The sequence below is a fragment of the Anguilla rostrata genome, chromosome 2, assembly GCF_018555375.3.
Source record: "Anguilla rostrata isolate EN2019 chromosome 2, ASM1855537v3, whole genome shotgun sequence".
NCBI classification, from domain to species: Eukaryota; Metazoa; Chordata; class Actinopteri; order Anguilliformes; family Anguillidae; genus Anguilla; species Anguilla rostrata.
The window spans coordinates 27071542-27091000 of record NC_057934.1 but is presented as its reverse complement, the minus strand read 5'-3'; the positions used below and the strand labels follow the sequence as shown (position 1 = coordinate 27091000).

The 19459-nt window shown below is 39.9% G+C and overlaps 1 protein-coding gene across 2 annotated transcripts; it reads right to left on the bottom strand.

The window, feature by feature from the left end:
- sp6 (Sp6 transcription factor) lies at positions 1–14723 on the bottom strand. 2 transcript variants are annotated; one of them, XM_064324512.1, is made up of 2 exons: positions 14455–14723; positions 1–6138 (listed from the first exon to the last, which is right to left on the bottom strand). In XM_064324512.1, the coding sequence occupies exon 2, from the start codon at positions 5910–5912 to the stop codon at positions 5010–5012; it is 903 nt and encodes a 300-aa protein (XP_064180582.1). In that variant the 5' UTR covers positions 5913–6138; positions 14455–14723; the 3' UTR covers positions 1–5009. The 2 variants fall into 2 exon arrangements, with proteins under 2 accessions (XP_064180582.1, XP_064180581.1); XM_064324511.1 differs by having other exon boundaries at positions 14480–14723.
- Positions 14724–19459: the final 4736 nt, after the last annotated feature.

Below are 19459 nucleotides of genomic sequence, written 5' to 3'. Positions count from 1 at the left end.
TATTTTTAATGGGTGTTTAATATTTCCCTTAGGCCTATAATGCATAATCCATCACTCAAGCTTGATTGGACAAAATGCACCACGTGACCAGCAAAGAGTTGCACCCAAATAGGTACAGCACACAGAAAGCCTGCTGGTCCAATCAGATGGCTTGAATCTAATTTTACCCCACCTGATCTTGTAGCTTCTTTTTTAAAATAATAAAAAGTCCAAGTCATCACGTCATTTCCCTCTCTGCCAAGTCGACTTGCAAGTAGTGGAATTTGCCTACGAACTCTGCCTACTAAACTGTAAATTAAGAAAAATAATATTAAATTTTGAGTATAGTGAAGCTACCCTTTATGAATTGTATAAATTATGATTGATATGTGAATTTCATCTTCTCGTCTTTGTAGTTAAAAAATGACCACAAGATGTCTGACTGAAAATAATGCCCATATTTGAAACATTTAACAACACAATTTAATTTCTTCTAATCACATATGCAGAGTAATTTAAAATTCTGAAATATTTTATTATATGATCATTATTATTATTAAATGTGTACTTTTAATGTACTTTAATCAATTTATGGGGTTCGCAGTCATCTACATGATAATCAATGCATGAAAATGAGACGGAATGTTAGAGACGATCAGGGGACAATGTATTTGAGTTGTATAGTGTATGTGTGCACATGTCTATGTATGTGTGTGCATGTACAGTGCCATGAGAAAGTATTTGCCCCCTTCCTGATTCCCTCTATTTTTGCAAATTTATCACACTGAATGGTTTCAGATCTTCAGAACAAATGTAATATTAGACAAACGGAAACTGAATAAACACAAAACACATTTTTAAAATTATTTCATGAAAAAAATTCACATACATGTGAAAATGTAATTGCCCTCATAGCAACTCTTATAAACCAATTAACCAAATTTATTTGAAAATTAGATTAATCTTGACTGCAGACAGCCCTGTTGAATCTAATTCTCACTCATATTAAACCTTACCATCAGAGTGAGGTAGTCACCACATCTATAAGCACACAAAGTAAACAGCAGAAAAGATCAGGGAAATGGTTATTGAAATATATCAGTCCAGAATTGGCTATTTCTAAGGCTCTGGGGCTCCACCAAACCACAGTCAGAGCTATTATCTCCAAATGGAGAACACTTGGAACAGTGGTAAATCATCCCAGGAGTGGTCAGCCCAGCAAAATTTATCCAAAGGTGCAGCAGGTGGTCACAAAAGATCCCAGAAGAACATCAGACCTCTCTAGCTTCAGCTAAGGTCAGTGTTCCACAATGGGGAGAATAGCAATGCAGAAGCCACTGCTAACCAAACGAAACATCAATGCTTGTCTCACATTTGCAATAAAGCACCTGGATGATCTCCAAGCCTTTTGAGATAATATTCTAATGAGACAAAAGTGGAACTTTTTGGACAACAGGGGTCCTATTATGTCCGGCGTAAAGCAAATACAGCAGTTCACAATGAGAACATCATACCAGCAGTCAAACATGGCGGTGGTGAGATGGTGTGGGGATGCTTTGCTGCCTTGGGCCCTGGACAACTTGCCATTATTGAAGGAACCGCAAATTAAGCTCTACCAGAAAATTTGTAAGGAGAATGACCATCTGTCCATGAGAGAAGCTGAAACATAATTGGGTTATGCAGCAAGACAATGGTCCAAAACACAAAAGGAAGTCCATATCTGAATGACTAAAAAGAAACAAAAATAAAAGTTTTGGAGTGGTCTAGTCAAAGTCCTGACTTGAACCCAACAGTGGTGCTGTGGTAGGACCTGAATAATTTGTGCTTGAAAAAAAAAATCAATTTGTCTGAATTAAAGCAGTTCTGCAAAGGAGAGTGCGCTGAAATTCCACCAGAGTGATGTGAAAGACTGATATCAAATTATATAAAGGTGTTTGGTTACAGTTATTGCTACTGAAGGTGGTGTAACAAGTTAATACACTCTCAGAAATAAAGGTACACAAGGGTACAGATTCTGGAGTACAAAACCGTTCCTGTAAAGGTACTAGTGACAAGTGATTGTACTTTTCTAGGTACTGAATGATACCTTTTTTTCTGGTTAAGGTACAGTTCTATACCTTCAAGCGGTACTGCCACAGTGATAAGCAATTGTACCTTTCTAGGTACTGAACTGTACATTTTTTCTGAGTGTAGGTTTAAGTGGGCAATTACTTTTTCACATGGCTCATGGGTGTTTGTTAGTGTTAAAAAAATTTTTTTATGTGTTTTTTGTTTACTCCCTTTTTCTGATGTTACATTTTTTCTAAGAATCTGAAACCATTCAGTGTGACAAATATGCGACAATAGAGGAAATCAGGAAGGGTTCAAATACTTTTTACTGGATTTGTATATGCTATGAGCTTTGAAATACAGTAAGAATGTTTTTTTCTTTCTAAGTAGGTTCATACGTGTACTAGGTAGTATAGCAATTCATTAATTTGAAAATATTTGGGGTGACGTCTCCCTGTCTCCCCTCAAACCTCTGCGTATACAGATATGGTGCTGGGAGCTACAGTTGTGACATTCAAGTCAATGTTGTCAAAGGTGATCTTTATTTCAATGTTATGATTATTATGGAATCGCTACTAAAATATAAACAATTTCTTTGAATAACTCCAAAGAAAACATACAAATGAATTTTATCACAGAAAGAATGGCACATTTCGGGTGATAATAGAGAAGTGGATGACACAGTTTTTATTTGACCAAATTCTGAAAGTAACGAGTTGTTTTTGATGTCTTACATATCTGTGCCTCACCACAATTTAAGGTTGATTCCTTTGCTTCATCGTCCTTTGTCAGTTGGGGTGGGGGTGTATATTATCACATGCTTCCTCACACAAAGCCAGCAGAATGCTTATTTTTTATGAGGTGCCAATTCACTCCTGTTGAAGAGTAAGTGGCCAGGGGCCTGTCAAGCCTCATATGTTTTCACACTGTAATCCACAGGCTGAGCCATCCCAGCCACCATACTGGAGGACTGCAAGACTGGTGCTGACAAATCTCCAAATCAAATTATATCAAACCAAAAGAGTTGCTTTTGAGTAAGTTAATACTATCCTGCTGACACTGAAAGCACCCCTCCACGCCAAAGATGACACAATGGCTGAATGTATGTCACCCTGCAGGACTCCCATTCTGTAGCATCACTGCATTTAACATGTCAAAACATGATGTCCTACTTAGGAGCCTTCCCGGGGTAAATTTAACAACTATTTGAGAATTTAATATAGCAATTAATCAATTAATCAGTAATTCAGCAATAAGTCCATTAAATAGCTGGTGGAGCAACTGACCTAGTCTACTCATTCATTGTTTGAAACATTTCCAGATTGTGGCTGTATAATATGTACACGTTTTTCTAAAAGAATGGTTGTAAATAATTCCCTAATAAGGTTTTATATTTACAGTTTGATATGTCCATGTGCATAATTTATTCACACATAAATGTGTTTAAATGTAGAGCCATATATGCACAGTGTAACAACTATGATTCATCTCGCTCTCTGTAAATATATAGATACTTACATACATACACGCACACTCACATAATATAAATGGGAAGACTCTGATAGAAGAACCTGAAAGTAAAACCTCAGTTATGGAATGCTGATGCTAAAGCAAAATCTCCTGAAAAGGAGATTTTACTTTTTGACATACCAATGTGGAAATAAAATAATGAATGTTCCAATGAGATTCCTATTAACACTATTTTCATTTATACCAAGGTGTTTGCTTCAAAATGAGAATAAATTTTAATAGCATAAAATAAGGCTACACTATTGTAAGTAATAACTTCAAGTAATTTACTGAAAGAGTTTTCGGTAGTTAGACGCACCACTAAGTTAGACGCTCTTCAGCTGCAATTTTAATCAGTTTCATCATTAAGAAGTTCTAAGGAACTTTGACTCTCATTGCATTCAAATATCTTGAGTTTTACTACTGTGTGTGTGTGTGTGTGTGTGTGTGTGTACACATGCAAATACTAAGGTCTCTAAAAAAATCATGTGGTCAAACACCACATGTGAGCACTCAACATATGAACCATAGAAATAATCCCTCTTATAAGACAAGAGTGGGGAAAAAGGAAACCTATGCTATTACAAGTCATTTTTTGTTTTCACATGAAAATTGCTGTTCACAATTTTCAAAGTCAGTGAAGTGTGAAAATGTGAAGATGCAAATGACTTATCCCATGTGGTTATTTTCATTCGCATGTGAAAAAAGCCAATCAAACATGAAAATGTTCAGTTCACATGTGACATTTTCTTTTCACATTTTATTTCACAAATTTCATGTGATTTTTTCATAAGGGGAGATAGGGTGAAGAACTGAGTTGGAAATAAAAAAAAACTGATCAAGTGCCTGAGAAGTACCGATTCTCTGAAAAAGGAAAGTGTCAATAGGCTCTGAGATGTTATTTGGTCTGCTTGAGGTGTAAAAGTTCATGTTATGTCTGTGGATGAAAAAGTGTTTCTATTTCTATCTATTTCAAACTCAACAGCTAGAAAGCAGAGTAGCTGTATTAGCAATATAAGCAGTAAGCTATGATCATGGCTCAGTCACCACTAACGCTTTTCACTAAATGTAAATTGTAAATCATATATTAGAAAAAAATGCACCTTCAGAAAAACAACAGAGCATTCACTTATTTCAGTTCCTTCCAGCATTCAGTTTACTCCCATGTCTGTTAGGGGAGTTAATTTATTTTCTAACTACAACAAGTTAGTATGCACTATTCTTGTCATGAGGCACCTGTCTTAACTGCAGGGCCTATGAACTAGTGAGATTGTGGGTCAGTAAATTTGTAAATTACCCAAGTGGGCAAGCTCAGATGCTGAAGTCATAACTAAAGACATGAACTGTTCATAATCACTACATGCTAGGCCATCTCTCTCTACTGTTAAATCATGTTGTGTCTTGTCTCACTCAGAGGGTGTAGTAATCTACATCACTTTGCCTGGACAGTAACTAATGCAGATGGCACACCCTTAGTTGGGTTGTGCACCCATTGTGGGTTCATTGGGCTCTGGCTCACATTTGGGCTTAAGGGGGGCTTCCATGGTACCGGGAGCAGCAGTGTTGAGGGTCAGGGTCTGGGGGGTTTCATAGCATTTCCCCACTCTACCTGCTCCACTCTCACTCTTCTCCTCCTCACCACGAGCTGGCTCGTGGGTGCGCATGTGCTTTGCCAGGTGGTCACTGCGCATGAAGACTCGGTTACACACAGTGCAGCTGAACTTCTTTGCACCAGTGTGTGTTTGCAGGTGGCGTTGCAGTTCATCAGACCGAGTAAAGCGCTTGCCACAGAACAGCCAGTTGCAAACAAAGGGCCGATCACCACTATGCCAACGAAGATGGGCCTTTAGGTGGGAGGTCTTGGCATATGCCTTGCCACAGCCAGGGATGTGGCAGTTGTGCAAGTGTTTCTTTTTGGTGCCATCAGGACAGTGGCCCAGCCGCTCAGCATCTACACAGTTGGGGCAACGACACACAGCTTGGCCTGAGCCCCTAGAGGCAGAGCGACGGTGTGCCTTGGGGCGAGTGGCTGTGGTGCTCTCCACAGGCTCTTCCAGAGAAAGTGGTTGCGGCTGCAACTCTGGAACCCCTGGGTCCATCTTATAGCTATCCTGTGGAAAGAGTTGCATGGGGTGTGAGGCTGAGGCCATTTGGGATGGGGGTTGGCTGCACAACTGGGGCTCAGAGGTATAGGGTCCCAGAGCAGACTGTATAGCACTTCCCTGTCCCACACCTTGAAGACTCCCTGTCCCCCCCTGTAGGTCCATCCAACTCCCTGTACCTGCATGAATATCCCACCAAGATGGCATGTTCATATCCTCACTACTGCCTCCAGGTGGTGCTGGCCGAAACCATGGCTCATAAGGGTGGGCCATGGGATCAATAGGTGAATGCTGTATGTACAGCTGCTGCTAGAGGCAGGAACAGGTCTGGCGTGTGCAAAGAGCTTCTTGTTGATGCAGTTATTTGGAGAGGCACATTTCCATGGATAGCACCTGATAAGTAGTCTGATGGAGCTGATCAGTGACAAGTGTGACTGTCCACTGTAGGTTCACTGGGATGTAGACCTTTCTGCAGCCCCCAGAATGCAATAGCTGATCCCTAAGACACACAAGAAAAAAGTGATATTGTACCTCCTTGTACTCCTTTCGGCTAAAACTGGACATCAGAAATTATCACGGAGCACAGATAGTCCTAAGAGTAGTGAAATAAACGTGAGCATTGTTAAGCATCAAAACAGAAGATAAAAATGGATTTATAAAGTAATTCATTGTTTTGCTTAAACATAAATTATGCTAACCATGAGGATAAAATGCACACATAACTATAAAATCACAAAAACATGCAAACACTCAAATTCAAATCTCACAACCACACAGATTCTAAGCCATGCCACCAAGCATAGCTGTTTCCTTGGGCACTGAAGTTCTCACGCTGCTGTGGGATGAATGAAACATGTTGAGGCGGAAACCTGCTAGACACCTCCAGTGCCAGGTACTTCCCATGTGGGGGAGGGGTATAGAAAAGAAAACAACTCTGCTAGTTGTGTGATAAAAAGAGTACGGACAGGTAGTAACAGAGCTGGATGGAAGAAGGGAAGGAGAAATATTAATGTTACAGACACAGCCTTGCATCCAGGAAATAAAAATCTAGAGATACACTATATGGCCTAAAGTATGTGGGCACGTGACATCCGACATTTCATCCAAAATTATGGGCATTAATATGGCGTGATTCCGCCCTTTGCTGCTATAACAACCTCCACTTTTCTAGGAAGGTGGAGGTTGTTATAGCAGATGATGTTGGAGCATTGCTGCAGGGATTTGCTTCCATTCAGCCAGAACCGCATTAGTGAGGTCGGGCACTGATTTGGCGAATAGGCCTAGCTCACAGTTGACTTTCCAGCTAAAACAGGAAAGGACCTTCCCCAAACTGTTTTTGTGTAGATTGCGATTGTGTGCTGTAGCATTAAAATTTGCCCTCGCTGGCACTAAGAACAGATTTTTTTTTAAACCCGATGTTCTCATTTCCTCTATTTAACAGTTTAGAAATTCTCAAATATGGTTATGCACAAGCCTAATATAACTAAAATTAACATTGTGGAATTGTAGGGAAACAAGTGATTTTGTAGGTTCAGGGTCAGGGTTTATAGTTATAATACATTTCAAAGCACTTTCATTTCCATTGTATAGCTCAGTCAGTTGTTGAAAATTTATGTCTACATTGCAAAATCAATGAGGCAAAAGAAAATACATTTTTACAATTACAAATTCAAAATGCATTGCTTGTTTATGATCTTATTGATGCCATGTTTAAAGAGGGTCATGGCGTGAATTACAATACTATTTATTCACTACACTCCTGTTTTTTACTGCAATATTGCAGCATTTTTTCATGGCGGCTTGATGCGTATTCATTAACATTATGTGACGTGATACATTGATGGATTGCTAAATCAAAAGGCACTGGATGGACTGACCCTGAAAAATAGTTCTGGTTTTTATGTTCACAGGATACAGCAAAGTTATCTTTGCTATTGTTTGCCAACATATTAGTTTGCATATGTAATAGCTAGATGGACAGGAAAGTCTTTCACATCCATCATACTGGAGAGATGGGGGTTACCTCATGCTCATGAATGTATTCATATTCAACTCAATTTCTTAATTTCAAGCAAAACAACAACTGCTAAAACCTCATCCCTGGACACAAGAACAGTCAACATTCTGTAGCTAGAGATTTAGTAGCCTCATTTTACTCGAACTGTAATCTTGTTGAGGCAGGGTTTCATTTGGAGCTAGCTGAAATTCTTTAAAAAAAAAAAAAAAACATCTAAAATCTCATATGTAGTCCCTAGCATTTGCTTAATTTCTGTTTTTGTTCTATATAATTTATATTGTATATTATTTTTTTATGCCCTATGTTTTTACCGATTTATCTAAATTTTTCTTACATTTTACCATTGTAAAGCACTTTACAACTGTATGTTTTGAAAGGTGCTATAGATTTAATTATTTACTCACTAAAGTTGGAAGATTCTCCTGTGCTGCTTTTCTAAAAAATGCACAAAATAAAACAGGGGAGGGAAACTTTTTTGCAGTCCGTGTATGCAGATTTTACTCACCTGGTTACCTTACTTAACTAATCAACAACACCTTGTCATGGATTAGACCCCTGTAAAACATTTCATATAAGGACACAAGAACAGCTTTTTCAGCTTTCATTCATGAGGCCATCAAGAAATGTAATTAAAAGTGAGATTTCACTTTAAAGTTTAGCTGATGAAATAAATGCAGAAGTAAGCATGACAACTAGAAACAGACACGGCCTTCCTAGCCCAACCGTGTACTAAAAGGTTAAATGAGTTCAACCATTGAATTCTGAGAAGAAAAAAAAAATTACAGTTCATTTCATTACTGTCCTACATGCCCAGAGTCTGACAATAGTTTGGGGAGGTGCTTCTGGAAAAAAAAAAAATTTAGTTGTGAGGAGATACGGCAGTTCCCAAATAGACTTAAAAACATGTAACAAAAATCAGGGCAGCCAAATATAGATTAGTCTAAATAAGGATTAGAGTCACATAACTTGCTGGCCGTATTTCAGTTAGTGAATATTTGTTTTATGGGCCATATCAGTTTGTCCTGATACATTATTCAGACATATTTCAGATTTTGAAAACAGGTACATAATATTTTATGCATGCTAAAATATCCAGTGTTATATGTGAGATATCCAATTTTCCTGGTATGCTATCCCAAGCATACCAGTGCCCATAGGCGCCGATTACATGGGTGCTCGGGGGCTTGAGCAACCATGGAGCTGACGAGAAAAACGACACCGTTAATACAATAAAAGAAAAAAGTCTAAATCTGCAAATTTGACCTTTTTCGCTCATCGTGTATTGCGCTGGGGGTGCCCGAGTTATTATATAGCAATTAAACGTTAGGCTGCTTCCATGGTTACCGCGCACGCTGCTTTTGATGAAGTAGGCACGTAACCTATGTAGCCTACGTCTGTTTGTTCTAGTGTGCGCTGGCTAGCTCTGTGATCGATTGCCAGAACTACCGCTAAAAACGTGCAAAGAAAATGGACAAGTTTGTAATTAAACTTCAAACAAAGACCACAAAAACTACAGATGGTACATCAGTGTCAAGTGATACAGGCTCAGCTTCTAATTTTTTATATTGATTAGTGTCCTTTTTTGTGCACTGTGTGTTCATTCTGAACGCAGATTCATGCAGAAACGACAACTGTAATAACGATATTTATTGTTTACGTTTGGGTAGGTATTAATTTTTTGAGGGCACCCTCTGAAAAAAACTAAATCCGGCGCCTATGCCAGTGCCAGCTGTAGCTAGTAGATTCACAAAATGACATATAATTACTGACAGCATCACCCAGGATTATGAGATTTGGTGTGATAACAATTTGCGCTAAACCTTTTTGGAGGAAAGCATGTGTATTTTGCATAGTCCTGATAGTGGTGATATACAAGTGAGAATTCCAAATTGGCAGAAAAAATGAGGATGGATAAATAAATAAATAAATAAATCAGATTTGGGGCCACATCACAACCACAGCATATTGGATGAGCCACAACGTATTTTTCTTGACACAGAGTATTCAATGCATAGTTTACATAAGCTATTCTAGAGTTACTCATATTGGAAAGGAGAGGCTTCAAATGGTTACCAGTAAAATGATGGGCCTAAGTGGGTAGAATGATGTGTTTACATTATCATCCTAAAAAAAATCTTAATTACTATTTTAATAATAAAATTGAAATATTATAAATCATAATGTACATGAGGGTTGTCATTCTGCAGATAATCCACGATTTTTTAACTTTCCATTTGTCCTCCCAGTTTGGAATGCCTGAATGTAGCTGGACATATATCCATAAAGTCACTGCAATATGCTATGTCACTTTTGGAGAATATATAAACAGTTGATCCATTTTTCCTCTACTCTGCAATATCACAACTGATATAACAGTAGTTTGAACAGGTACATGTCACAGGTTATCAATCAGCAATAGCAACGGGGTAAGAGTTTGGAACTCTTATTTTATTCATCCATATTTGGAACTCCCTCTCACTATCCCTTAGAATATCCACATCATGAGCACTTTTAAACATCTGTTAAAAGACTCACAGATAGTCTGTGCTGGGCCTAAGACCATGTTTGTTCTTTTAAACATTGTTTTTATTCCTGTGATTTAAAAAATAATAATAAATTTTATTTTTTTAAAGTCACCCAGCAAAATACAGACATCCCCCCTGGTTGGCGCTACAGTAAAGTATACATTCCCTGTTGGACTTTTGGGTCACACTGGCACAGATTACATTTTATAGAATTTGATCTTTTCTTGACAAACCTCTAAGAATTAAGATTAAGGGTACAACAGCATGGTCAAAATTGGGATATTAATTCATGGCCTTCATGAACCCTTATTACATGACTCCCAAAAAAGTTGCAGCGGTCAGCATGAGACTTGAGAATGATGCTGGGTTCGGCTAATGAATGGAGTCAGAATGGAGATCAGTTAGCAGAAATATTACTTCAACTTTGGCAAAAAGACTCCTGTATTTGGTGTGAAATGATGCATAATGCACTTAACAAATTTTCAAAAGTGTACAAAGACCTGAAGGGGTGCTGAAGCAGTGAGTCTCATTTCAAGAAAGTGATACAGGAGATGGGAAATGTAGCAGAGAATAGAGTGTGAGTGGAATAAAGAGAATATGTGCTTTCTGGAGATTGGAGGGGACAAATTTAAGAATCAAGTTTTTAAACAAAATTATGTAAAAGTTTTTTTCCCCTCCAAAGCAGGAATACTACATGTAAATGGAATGTACAGCAGGTCTCAAGGGTGCAGGAATTTACCACTGGCCAAGAATTTTGCTCCACAATACTTACATCAGGTGAGATGGAACAGTACTGATTTAGTTAAGCCAATTAAACTGGTTGATAAATAGACGGCCAGATTTTTGGAGATTGGAATTTGACAAGGATCTTCCAAAAAAAAAACAGCCACCTGATACTGTCACAGCTAAATACGAACTAATCCACACCTCAGCTTCATCATATGGCAGGAGAAGGCAACAGAGTGGTATGTCTCTTAACCAGTCAGCATAAGAGAAATCTTCCAGGAAGAGAATAATTATTCTTTTATTGTGGAGAGTTTGAGTTCCTTCACTTTTCACCCTCTGGGCTGATGTTTGCAAGAAAGAACAAAGAAAGGGATAAATATATTTCTTTTTTTGTTGTTTCCAATATAAGGTTTCAATCAGTTGTTCTTTAGATATGCCACCCACAAAAATTGTATTGTCTCTCCCTGAACCATCATACTTTATTTTACTCTTCTTGTTGCTTAAAGGAACATGCTGTATTATGACTGATATATTATATTATTTAAAAGTTATTTTCAGCTCCCACATTTATTAGAACATAAGTATCAATGTAAGCACTGGCGATTTCACTAAAAGTGATCCACTGAACTTTCCAAGAATGTCTGTAGCGGTAATGAAATCAAAAAAGGATTTGTTTGGCACTAGGAAACAAGAGGTGAGGAGCAAAAGGTCACACTGATTCATTGCAAGAGTCCCTGGAGCGACCTTGCCTTCTCTGTAATTACCAGGGAATGCATGGCAGACATATGCTACGACAGCCCTCTCCACTCTGCTCTGACACTGGCATAAATGCATAGCAGAATCTTCCCTCATTCACAGAACATCCTCACTGCAGCCCCTCTCAAAACTCCTGAAAGAAACAGGTGGTGCCATCACCTGGGGCAACTGGGGTCTATGCTGAGGGAAGTATGGAAGGACAACAGTTTCTGATAGTAAACATTGTTCACTTGTGGCACAGTGGAGCCCTGAATTGTGTGGGTTTTAATTGGCAGTGTAGAGTGGAATGTGTAAGTGTTCAACCAGAACTTGTCTGCATTTCTTTTTCCAGAAATAGAGACAGGTTGCACTGATTGGATGAGTCACATTTATGTGTTCACAATGGAAAATGACAACATGTTTTGTTTTTATATCTCACAAATCATAAAATGCTCCCTATAAATTAACCTAAGTGACTGCCATAAATTAGACATAAACAAATGCTAGACAGATACATTGCCTTACATATTTCATTTTAGAACAGATAACGAGATTGTTGAGCAAAACCTTGTCCCGTAATTAAAATAGTTCTCAATAAGCCTGCAAAGAAAGAAAGACATTTAACAGAAAAGGTCAGAATCAGGTTCTACGAACAATCTGATTATATTCAGTTGATTACTTCAGTTAAGCTCGCAGGGTTGAATTTTTCTAGCTTTGGTAGCACAAATTTGTCAAAACTGTTACCCCACAAACCATCTCTATGCAAATAAAAAAGTATTTTGGTTGTATTGGGGAATTAGATATACAAAGGTTGTAAATTACGAGGCTTATACATACCAAATGCATTATTTTGAAAACAACATTGATACTTTCAATAATTTATGATTATATCTCAAAACACTCAATTTAACTGACTGAATATTTAATATTGAAGGGCTATGTTGAGAATATATCTAACACAAATTTAGTGTTACCAAGTATAGTATTTAAAAATGTAAAAATGTTTTGGAATAATAAAATTAATGTTCAGTTTTTCCCTCCCACTTTTTAAAATTTAATGTAGTAGCTCGTCAGTCTACTGTCCCTGCTACAAATATTGACAGAATATGCCTTTTTAAAACATCATCATAGCTCTATTTTCCCCAGAACCTTCAATGAAGAAAACAGAGGCTGTATATGAGTTAGGAAACAATTCCCATAACAACTACTATATTTTACTGCTTATTACCTGCTTGATAATCTGCTGTGTAAAATCTACAAATATATATCAGTGTACTTGGCAGTGTAAGTGGTTTTCAGTTCCCTGTACTTAGTGCTCTCAAAAATATCTGATTTACTACATGCTGTAACAGAACCTCTCCCTTGAACTCAAGACACTTCAACCATAACAGCACTAAAATGCCCACTGCCTCACTCACTGATGCACTACACGAGTCCACTTTTATTTTACTTTGCTGGCTGCATCACTCAGCATGTTGAAATGACCAAGTAATCCCAGTAAGAACTTTATCAGTGCAATCAAATAAATTTTGCAAGTGTGGCCTGTTTTTGCATGATTCATGTGTGAGTCAAGGTAGCACAGATGGCACAAACACCATAGTCCCAATTATTGTCTATGTGCCAGCACACATTACATAAAATCCCATAATGGGGCACAGCCTGCACCGACAGACAGAAAGAATATCAGTGCAAACTTACAGAAATTACTATGTGTTTTACAGTGAAACATACTGTAAAATCATATTTATTTAAAAGTTTTTGTAAAAAAAAGTATTCTAGTGTCAGGTTACTATGCCATATTTCTCAAGCACTGTACATCTGTAGAAGTAAAATGTATGCTTCTAACAATTGTTTCCATTAGCAGCAAATAAGCTTTTAAGAGTGTAGAGATACATGTACAAGCTCTACAATCATGAAAGAAGTATATATATAGCAAAATGACTCAGTTTTATCATAAAACATGACAGAAATGTCAGAGCAACTATCTTTCATTCAAAGATTAAAAGTCACTTTGTCGGTGGACATGGCTTTGACAGTGAATTTTCCCAAATTAAAAAAAAAAAAGAATCATACAGTCCTGGAGTTCTGAGTTTAGTTTGGTACTAATAATTAGTTTAGAAGCTCTGCAGCTGTCTGCCTGAAATGTAAGATTGCAGACGTGAAACTAACTAAATAGCGAAGTGTAGCGTGCTGTAGGTGTACATTGTACACAGCACAGTGTCAACTTCATTTACTCCGTTTATTTATTGTACTGAAGGCTTTACAGCGTTCACGTATGCATGGTTTGTTTCCCCACAGGGAAGGTTAAGGCAATGCTGTGGTATAAAGGAATAAGAAAAGAATTGAATGATATTTCACATACTGTGAAATGCTACAGTATATTTAACATAGTTATGCACAGTTCTTACACAATAATGCCGGCCTGCGAAAGTGCATATTTATTAAAATAACACTTTAAAACGATTCAAACACCGATTCTTGCTTCTTGCTTTTCATTCGATGCATTTATTTCAGCAGTTACATTAGAAATATAGCGTTTTATGTTTACGGTATATATTCTATTTGTTTATTTTTGCCTGTGTGCCGTTAACAGTGAAATCACTCTATATGCGTCTATAGGCACTTCATTTTCATGTGTTTTGAATCATCGAGCCTTTTCATCGTTTCGACGGTATCAGCGTTATCGTATTTAATTTTTAGGGAAACGTTCAAAATTGCGTTGCAGGCTAGTCTTTGCTCAAACGGTGAAAATAAATCTAAGCAATAGACCTGGCCTTCGCGATATTTAGGACGAAAACAGATTATGTTTTACCTGGCTTACTTCACTCCAACTTTACCTGAGACGCTTTCTTGAATCCGGGAAAATGGTCTTATTCGGTGAATCAAGGATGAAAGTTGAAAACTGAGATTAGGAATGAGAATAGAAAGGAATTAAAATGAGATACCAGACTAAACTTTTTAAGTCAGCTTAGATGGAAAAAGCAAGTATCCTTCGAAAGTCCCGAAGTTCCTCTGCACACACAGTCCAGGTTACAGGTAGGGAACTCGAGATCTCGGATTTACGAGTCATTCGGTGTTGTGAACAAGTTCATAACCGGCCAGTACTGTACCTCCCCCAGAGCTCCACCTTTTTATTCAGAGTCAAGGTGTATAGTTGCATTTTTATTGTATTATTGGGATGTTTCATTCCACACTAGTAGCCTATAATGTTGCCGTCACGTTTTTTAGTAACTCAGTGGCTATCTCCTGTTCATATATTCAAAATCACCTACCAGCATGGTTCTTTTTAATGGTGTCTTCAATCCTAGCTTTGTCTTTGGGTGATGACAAAATAATATTTATTGGCCACATGTGCAAATTTTGAAAATTATTTTACCGAACTTGATTGCTGAGAAAGAGCACTTGTAAAACAAGTAAAGTGAATGTGAATTTTCTGTTTCGGTTGTCTTTAAACATTAAGGTTGCTGTGCATTCTGTTAATGTACTATTCATTCGTTTGTTTTTACCTTTACTTTGCTTAGAATTACAAGTAAAATTCCATTGCATTTAGGAAAGATTACAACATGGCATTTTATGTTCTGTCTTAAAGGGGGCTAAAATTTGACAGCCCATTCAAACAGCTATATCTGAGGATCACATTCACATATAGACATGTAGGAACTGTTACCATTAAATAGCAGCTTAGGTTAGTTTACTAGAAATTCTGAGATGAAAACCATTTGTCAATTACACTAATAGCCACACAAATTTCAAAGAACCTTATGGGTGGTAGATCCTTTTCTTATAGGGCTCCACAATGGAATAACCATTCAAACCTTGTAAGGGAAGAGGTTCTCAATATTTAAGTCTAGATTAAAAGCACACCTTTACAGTCAAGCCTATAATCAGTTATAGTCTAGACAGAACTAGACAGTGCAGCAACGGTGTACTGTGGGGCAATAAACATTCCTTACTGTCGACCATTAGCAGCTGTGATCTTTTTTTGTGATCATTCTGTAAGGCATGTTGTGGCAAATTCTTTTTAAAATTCACCAAATAAATACATTGTGATTGGCTCTGGGATGAAATGGCAATAAATTCAGAAATGTGCTCCATATTTATATATGTATACAGCAGTCTCTTGCCAACAGCCTAATGGTCTGGTATCAAATTGAAACCATGGCAGAGTTAGCTGAGGCAGCAATGCAGAGCATTGCACAGGAAGAAGATATTACACTACACTGTCAGCATGACAGTGTCTCATCATTCACCAGCAACCCCTGCTGGTCAATTAGATACCTGCAAGTTTAACTGTTGCTCAGCAAATGAAGTGTCTCCCTCTGTTCATCTGTGTGAGTCTGTTAGGTAGTGTGAAACCTTGAGGCTCAATTCAACCCTCGATAAAGAATGGCTCAGTCGCAGATGATCAGATCAGTGCAATGATGTTTATTTTGCGCCCCATACAAAAAAACAAAAAGTGCAAAAATTGGATCCATTGACAAAGTAAGCATTTACAAATGAAACTGAAAAAATTATAAATGAAAAAAACAAAACACAGGGACAGCAATAGTAGTGCTGCCCTGAGCCCCAACAAAACCAGACTGTCCCCTCAGTAGGTAAGAGGTACCTTTTTACCCTTAAAGCCCTGCCCCCTGAACGATACCATTACAAGAATATTCCATTAACTACAAGTTGTTAGTTTTAGCAACCATACTGAAAATAAATAATTGCATTATATTCCACATTAGAAAATACATTACAATCTCTTTCGGCTGTTAATGGTATCCTTCCACTCTACAACGCATGCACAGGGTGCGAAACTAGATAGTATATCTCTCCTTGCTTCTACGTCAAACCAGGAACTGCAGTGGAGAGACAACAGGGTAAATGGTAAATGGACTGCATTTATATAGCGCTTTTATCCAAAGCGCTTTACAATTGATGCCTCTCATTCGCCGGAGCAGTTAGGGGTTAGGTGTCTTGCTCAAGGACACTTCGATACGCCCAGGCCGGGGTTTGAACCGGCAACCCTCCGACTGCCAGACAATCGCTCTTACCTCCTGAGCCATGTCGCCCCAGGGAGTACGAGAGCAGCAAAAACAATCTACAATCACTCTGTAACTTTTAACACTTTTAGAACATGTCAATAAATGCAGCCTTCTGGGTTTTTAACCAGTATTTTGTGTCTGTCATCCTTGTGTTTATCAAACACTGAGGGGAGATTGTTAAATGAAATTGTGGCAAGTGAGTGCCACCCCTCCTGTTTAAAGACACACTCACGGGAGACAGTTGTTTCCTTAATCAGCACTGCCGTGCTCTTTTATTCACTGATGCGTTTTACAGAAATATTTACACACAAACGACGGTTCCGCAGCCGTCTTGTTGTCAGCCCTCTCGCTCCAGCTTCCGGTCTTCCTTTAAAAACCCCAGGCTCACTGTTGAAAGCAATCAGAGGCAATCAGCGCAATTAAACAATTAACAATTATCGGCGCTGATTACCTCCAGCTGACAGTCGTGACGAAGGATCCGAGAGCCGCTCCTCTCACACTCTCTCTCTGCAGCCGACGCTCAAACCACGCCCACCCCACCACATACCCCCACCGCCCGACTTAGGCCGGGGAGCCATCCGGCCGATGACCAACCCCCCCCCTCCCCCCCCCCTCCTGGGGGCGAGAGAGGAAGTCCGCCACGACCATCCGTACACCCGGTCTATGGATCACCTTGAAGTTAAAAGGCTGCAAAGCCAGATACCACCGAGTGATCCGGGCGTTGGTATCCTTCATGCGGTGAAGCCATTGGAGGGGGGCATGGTCCGAACAGAGGGTGAATGGGCGACCCAGAAGGTAATACCGGAGGGCTCCGACCGCCCACCGAATGGCGAGGCACTCTTTTTCCACCGTGCTGTACTTCGCCTCCCGTTGTGACAGTTTTTGGCTAATGTACAGCACGGGGCGGTCGACTCCCTCCACCTGCTGGGTCAAAACAGCCCCCAGCCCTCTGTCCGACGCGTCGGTCTGCAACACAAAAGGGAGAGAGAAGTTAGGTGTGAACAAGAGCGGCTCCCCACAGAGAGCTTCTTTTACCCTCTCAAACACCCGCTGGCACGGTTCCGTCCACTGGACCGGATCTGAGGCACCTTTTCGGGTTAAGTCAGTTAGGGGGCTGGTTAGCTCCGAAAATGCCGGGATGAACCTCCTGTAATAGCCGGCCAGCCCCAAGAACCTGCTTACCTCTTTTTTTGACTTGGGTCGGGGACAGGCTGCAATCGCCGCGGTTTTGTCCACTAGAGGCCGCACCTGTCCACTTCCCAAGTGGTACCCCAAATACCGTACCTCCTCGGCCAATAGCACACTTCTTTGGGTTAGCCGTGAGCCCTGCCTGCCTTAAGGATTCGAGCACTGCCCCCACATGCTGCAAATGCTGCTCCCAACTGCTGCTATGGATGATTACATCATCCAGATAGGCAGCAGCATAACCAGCATGCGGACGCAATACCCGATCCATTAGGCGCTGGAAGGTGGCAGGGGCTCCGAATAACCCAAACGGAAGTGTCCTGAATTGGTACAAACCATCCGGAGCGGAGAAAGCCGTTTTTCCTTAGATTTGGCAGATAAGGGAATCTGCCAGTAACCCTTGGTTAAATCCAGCGTCGAAAAAAATTGAGCCGTGCCAAGCCGATCCAAGAGCTCGTCGACCCGAGGCATTGGATAAGCATCAAACCGTGACACTTCATTTACCTTTCTATAATCCACACAGAAGCGAATAGACCCATCAGGCTTACCTACCAGCACAATGGGGCTACTCCAGGGACTGTGGGATTCCTCTATTACCCCCAGCTCTAGCATTGCCTTTATTTCTGCCTGAACCAATTCTTTTTGTGTTCCGGCAATCTATAGGGGCGGTCCGCACCGTCACCCCGGGAAGTCTCAATGTGGTGGTGTATGAGGTGCGTGCGTCCTGGTATAGGGGAAAACACATCAGCAAAACGCTTTTGCAACAAGGCAAGGTCTGCTCTCTGATTCGGTGAGAGATGGTCATCTGAAAGGGTTGAGATCTGATTGGATGAATTTGGTACCTCCGGCCCCAGCTCATCTCTTCTATCCACCGTAACCAGAGAGACAGCCACCACCTCCTTCCACGCTTTCAGGAGATTGAGGTGATAAATCTGTTTTGCCCCCTCTCTATCAGTACGCTCTACCTCATAGTCAACCTCCCCCACTCGCCGTGTGACCCCAAAGGGCCCTTGCCACTTGGCGAGTAATTTAGAACTAGAGGTAGGGAGTAACACAAGAACTTTATCTCCCGGTGAAAATTGCCGTAGTTTAGCTCCTCTGTTGTAGTGCTGTTGCTGACGTGCCTGCGCCTCGAGCAAATTCTCCCGTGACAACTTACCCAGTGTATGGAGTTTTGCTCGCAGGTCCAGCACGTACTGTAATTCATTTTTACTAGGACTCGAACCCTCCTCCCAGTTTTCTTTAACTAGGTCCAATATCCCCCGGGGTTTCCTACCGAACAGTAGTTCAAAGGGAGAAAATCCTGTGGAGGCCTGGGGAACCTCCCGCACTGCAAACACCAGAGGAGATAACCACTTATCCCAATTACGGCTATCCTCATGAACGAACTTCCGGATCATAGACTTCAATGTTCTATTAAAACGCTCAACCAGCCCATCCGTTTGGGGATGGTACACGCTGGTTCTAATAGAATGAATGCCCAATAACCCGTACAGCTCGCGTAGTGTGCGTGACATAAACTGTGTGCCCTGATCAGTCAGAATCTCTTTCGGGATTCCGACTCGGGAGATTATTTGAAACAATGCCTGCGCAACACTTTTTGCC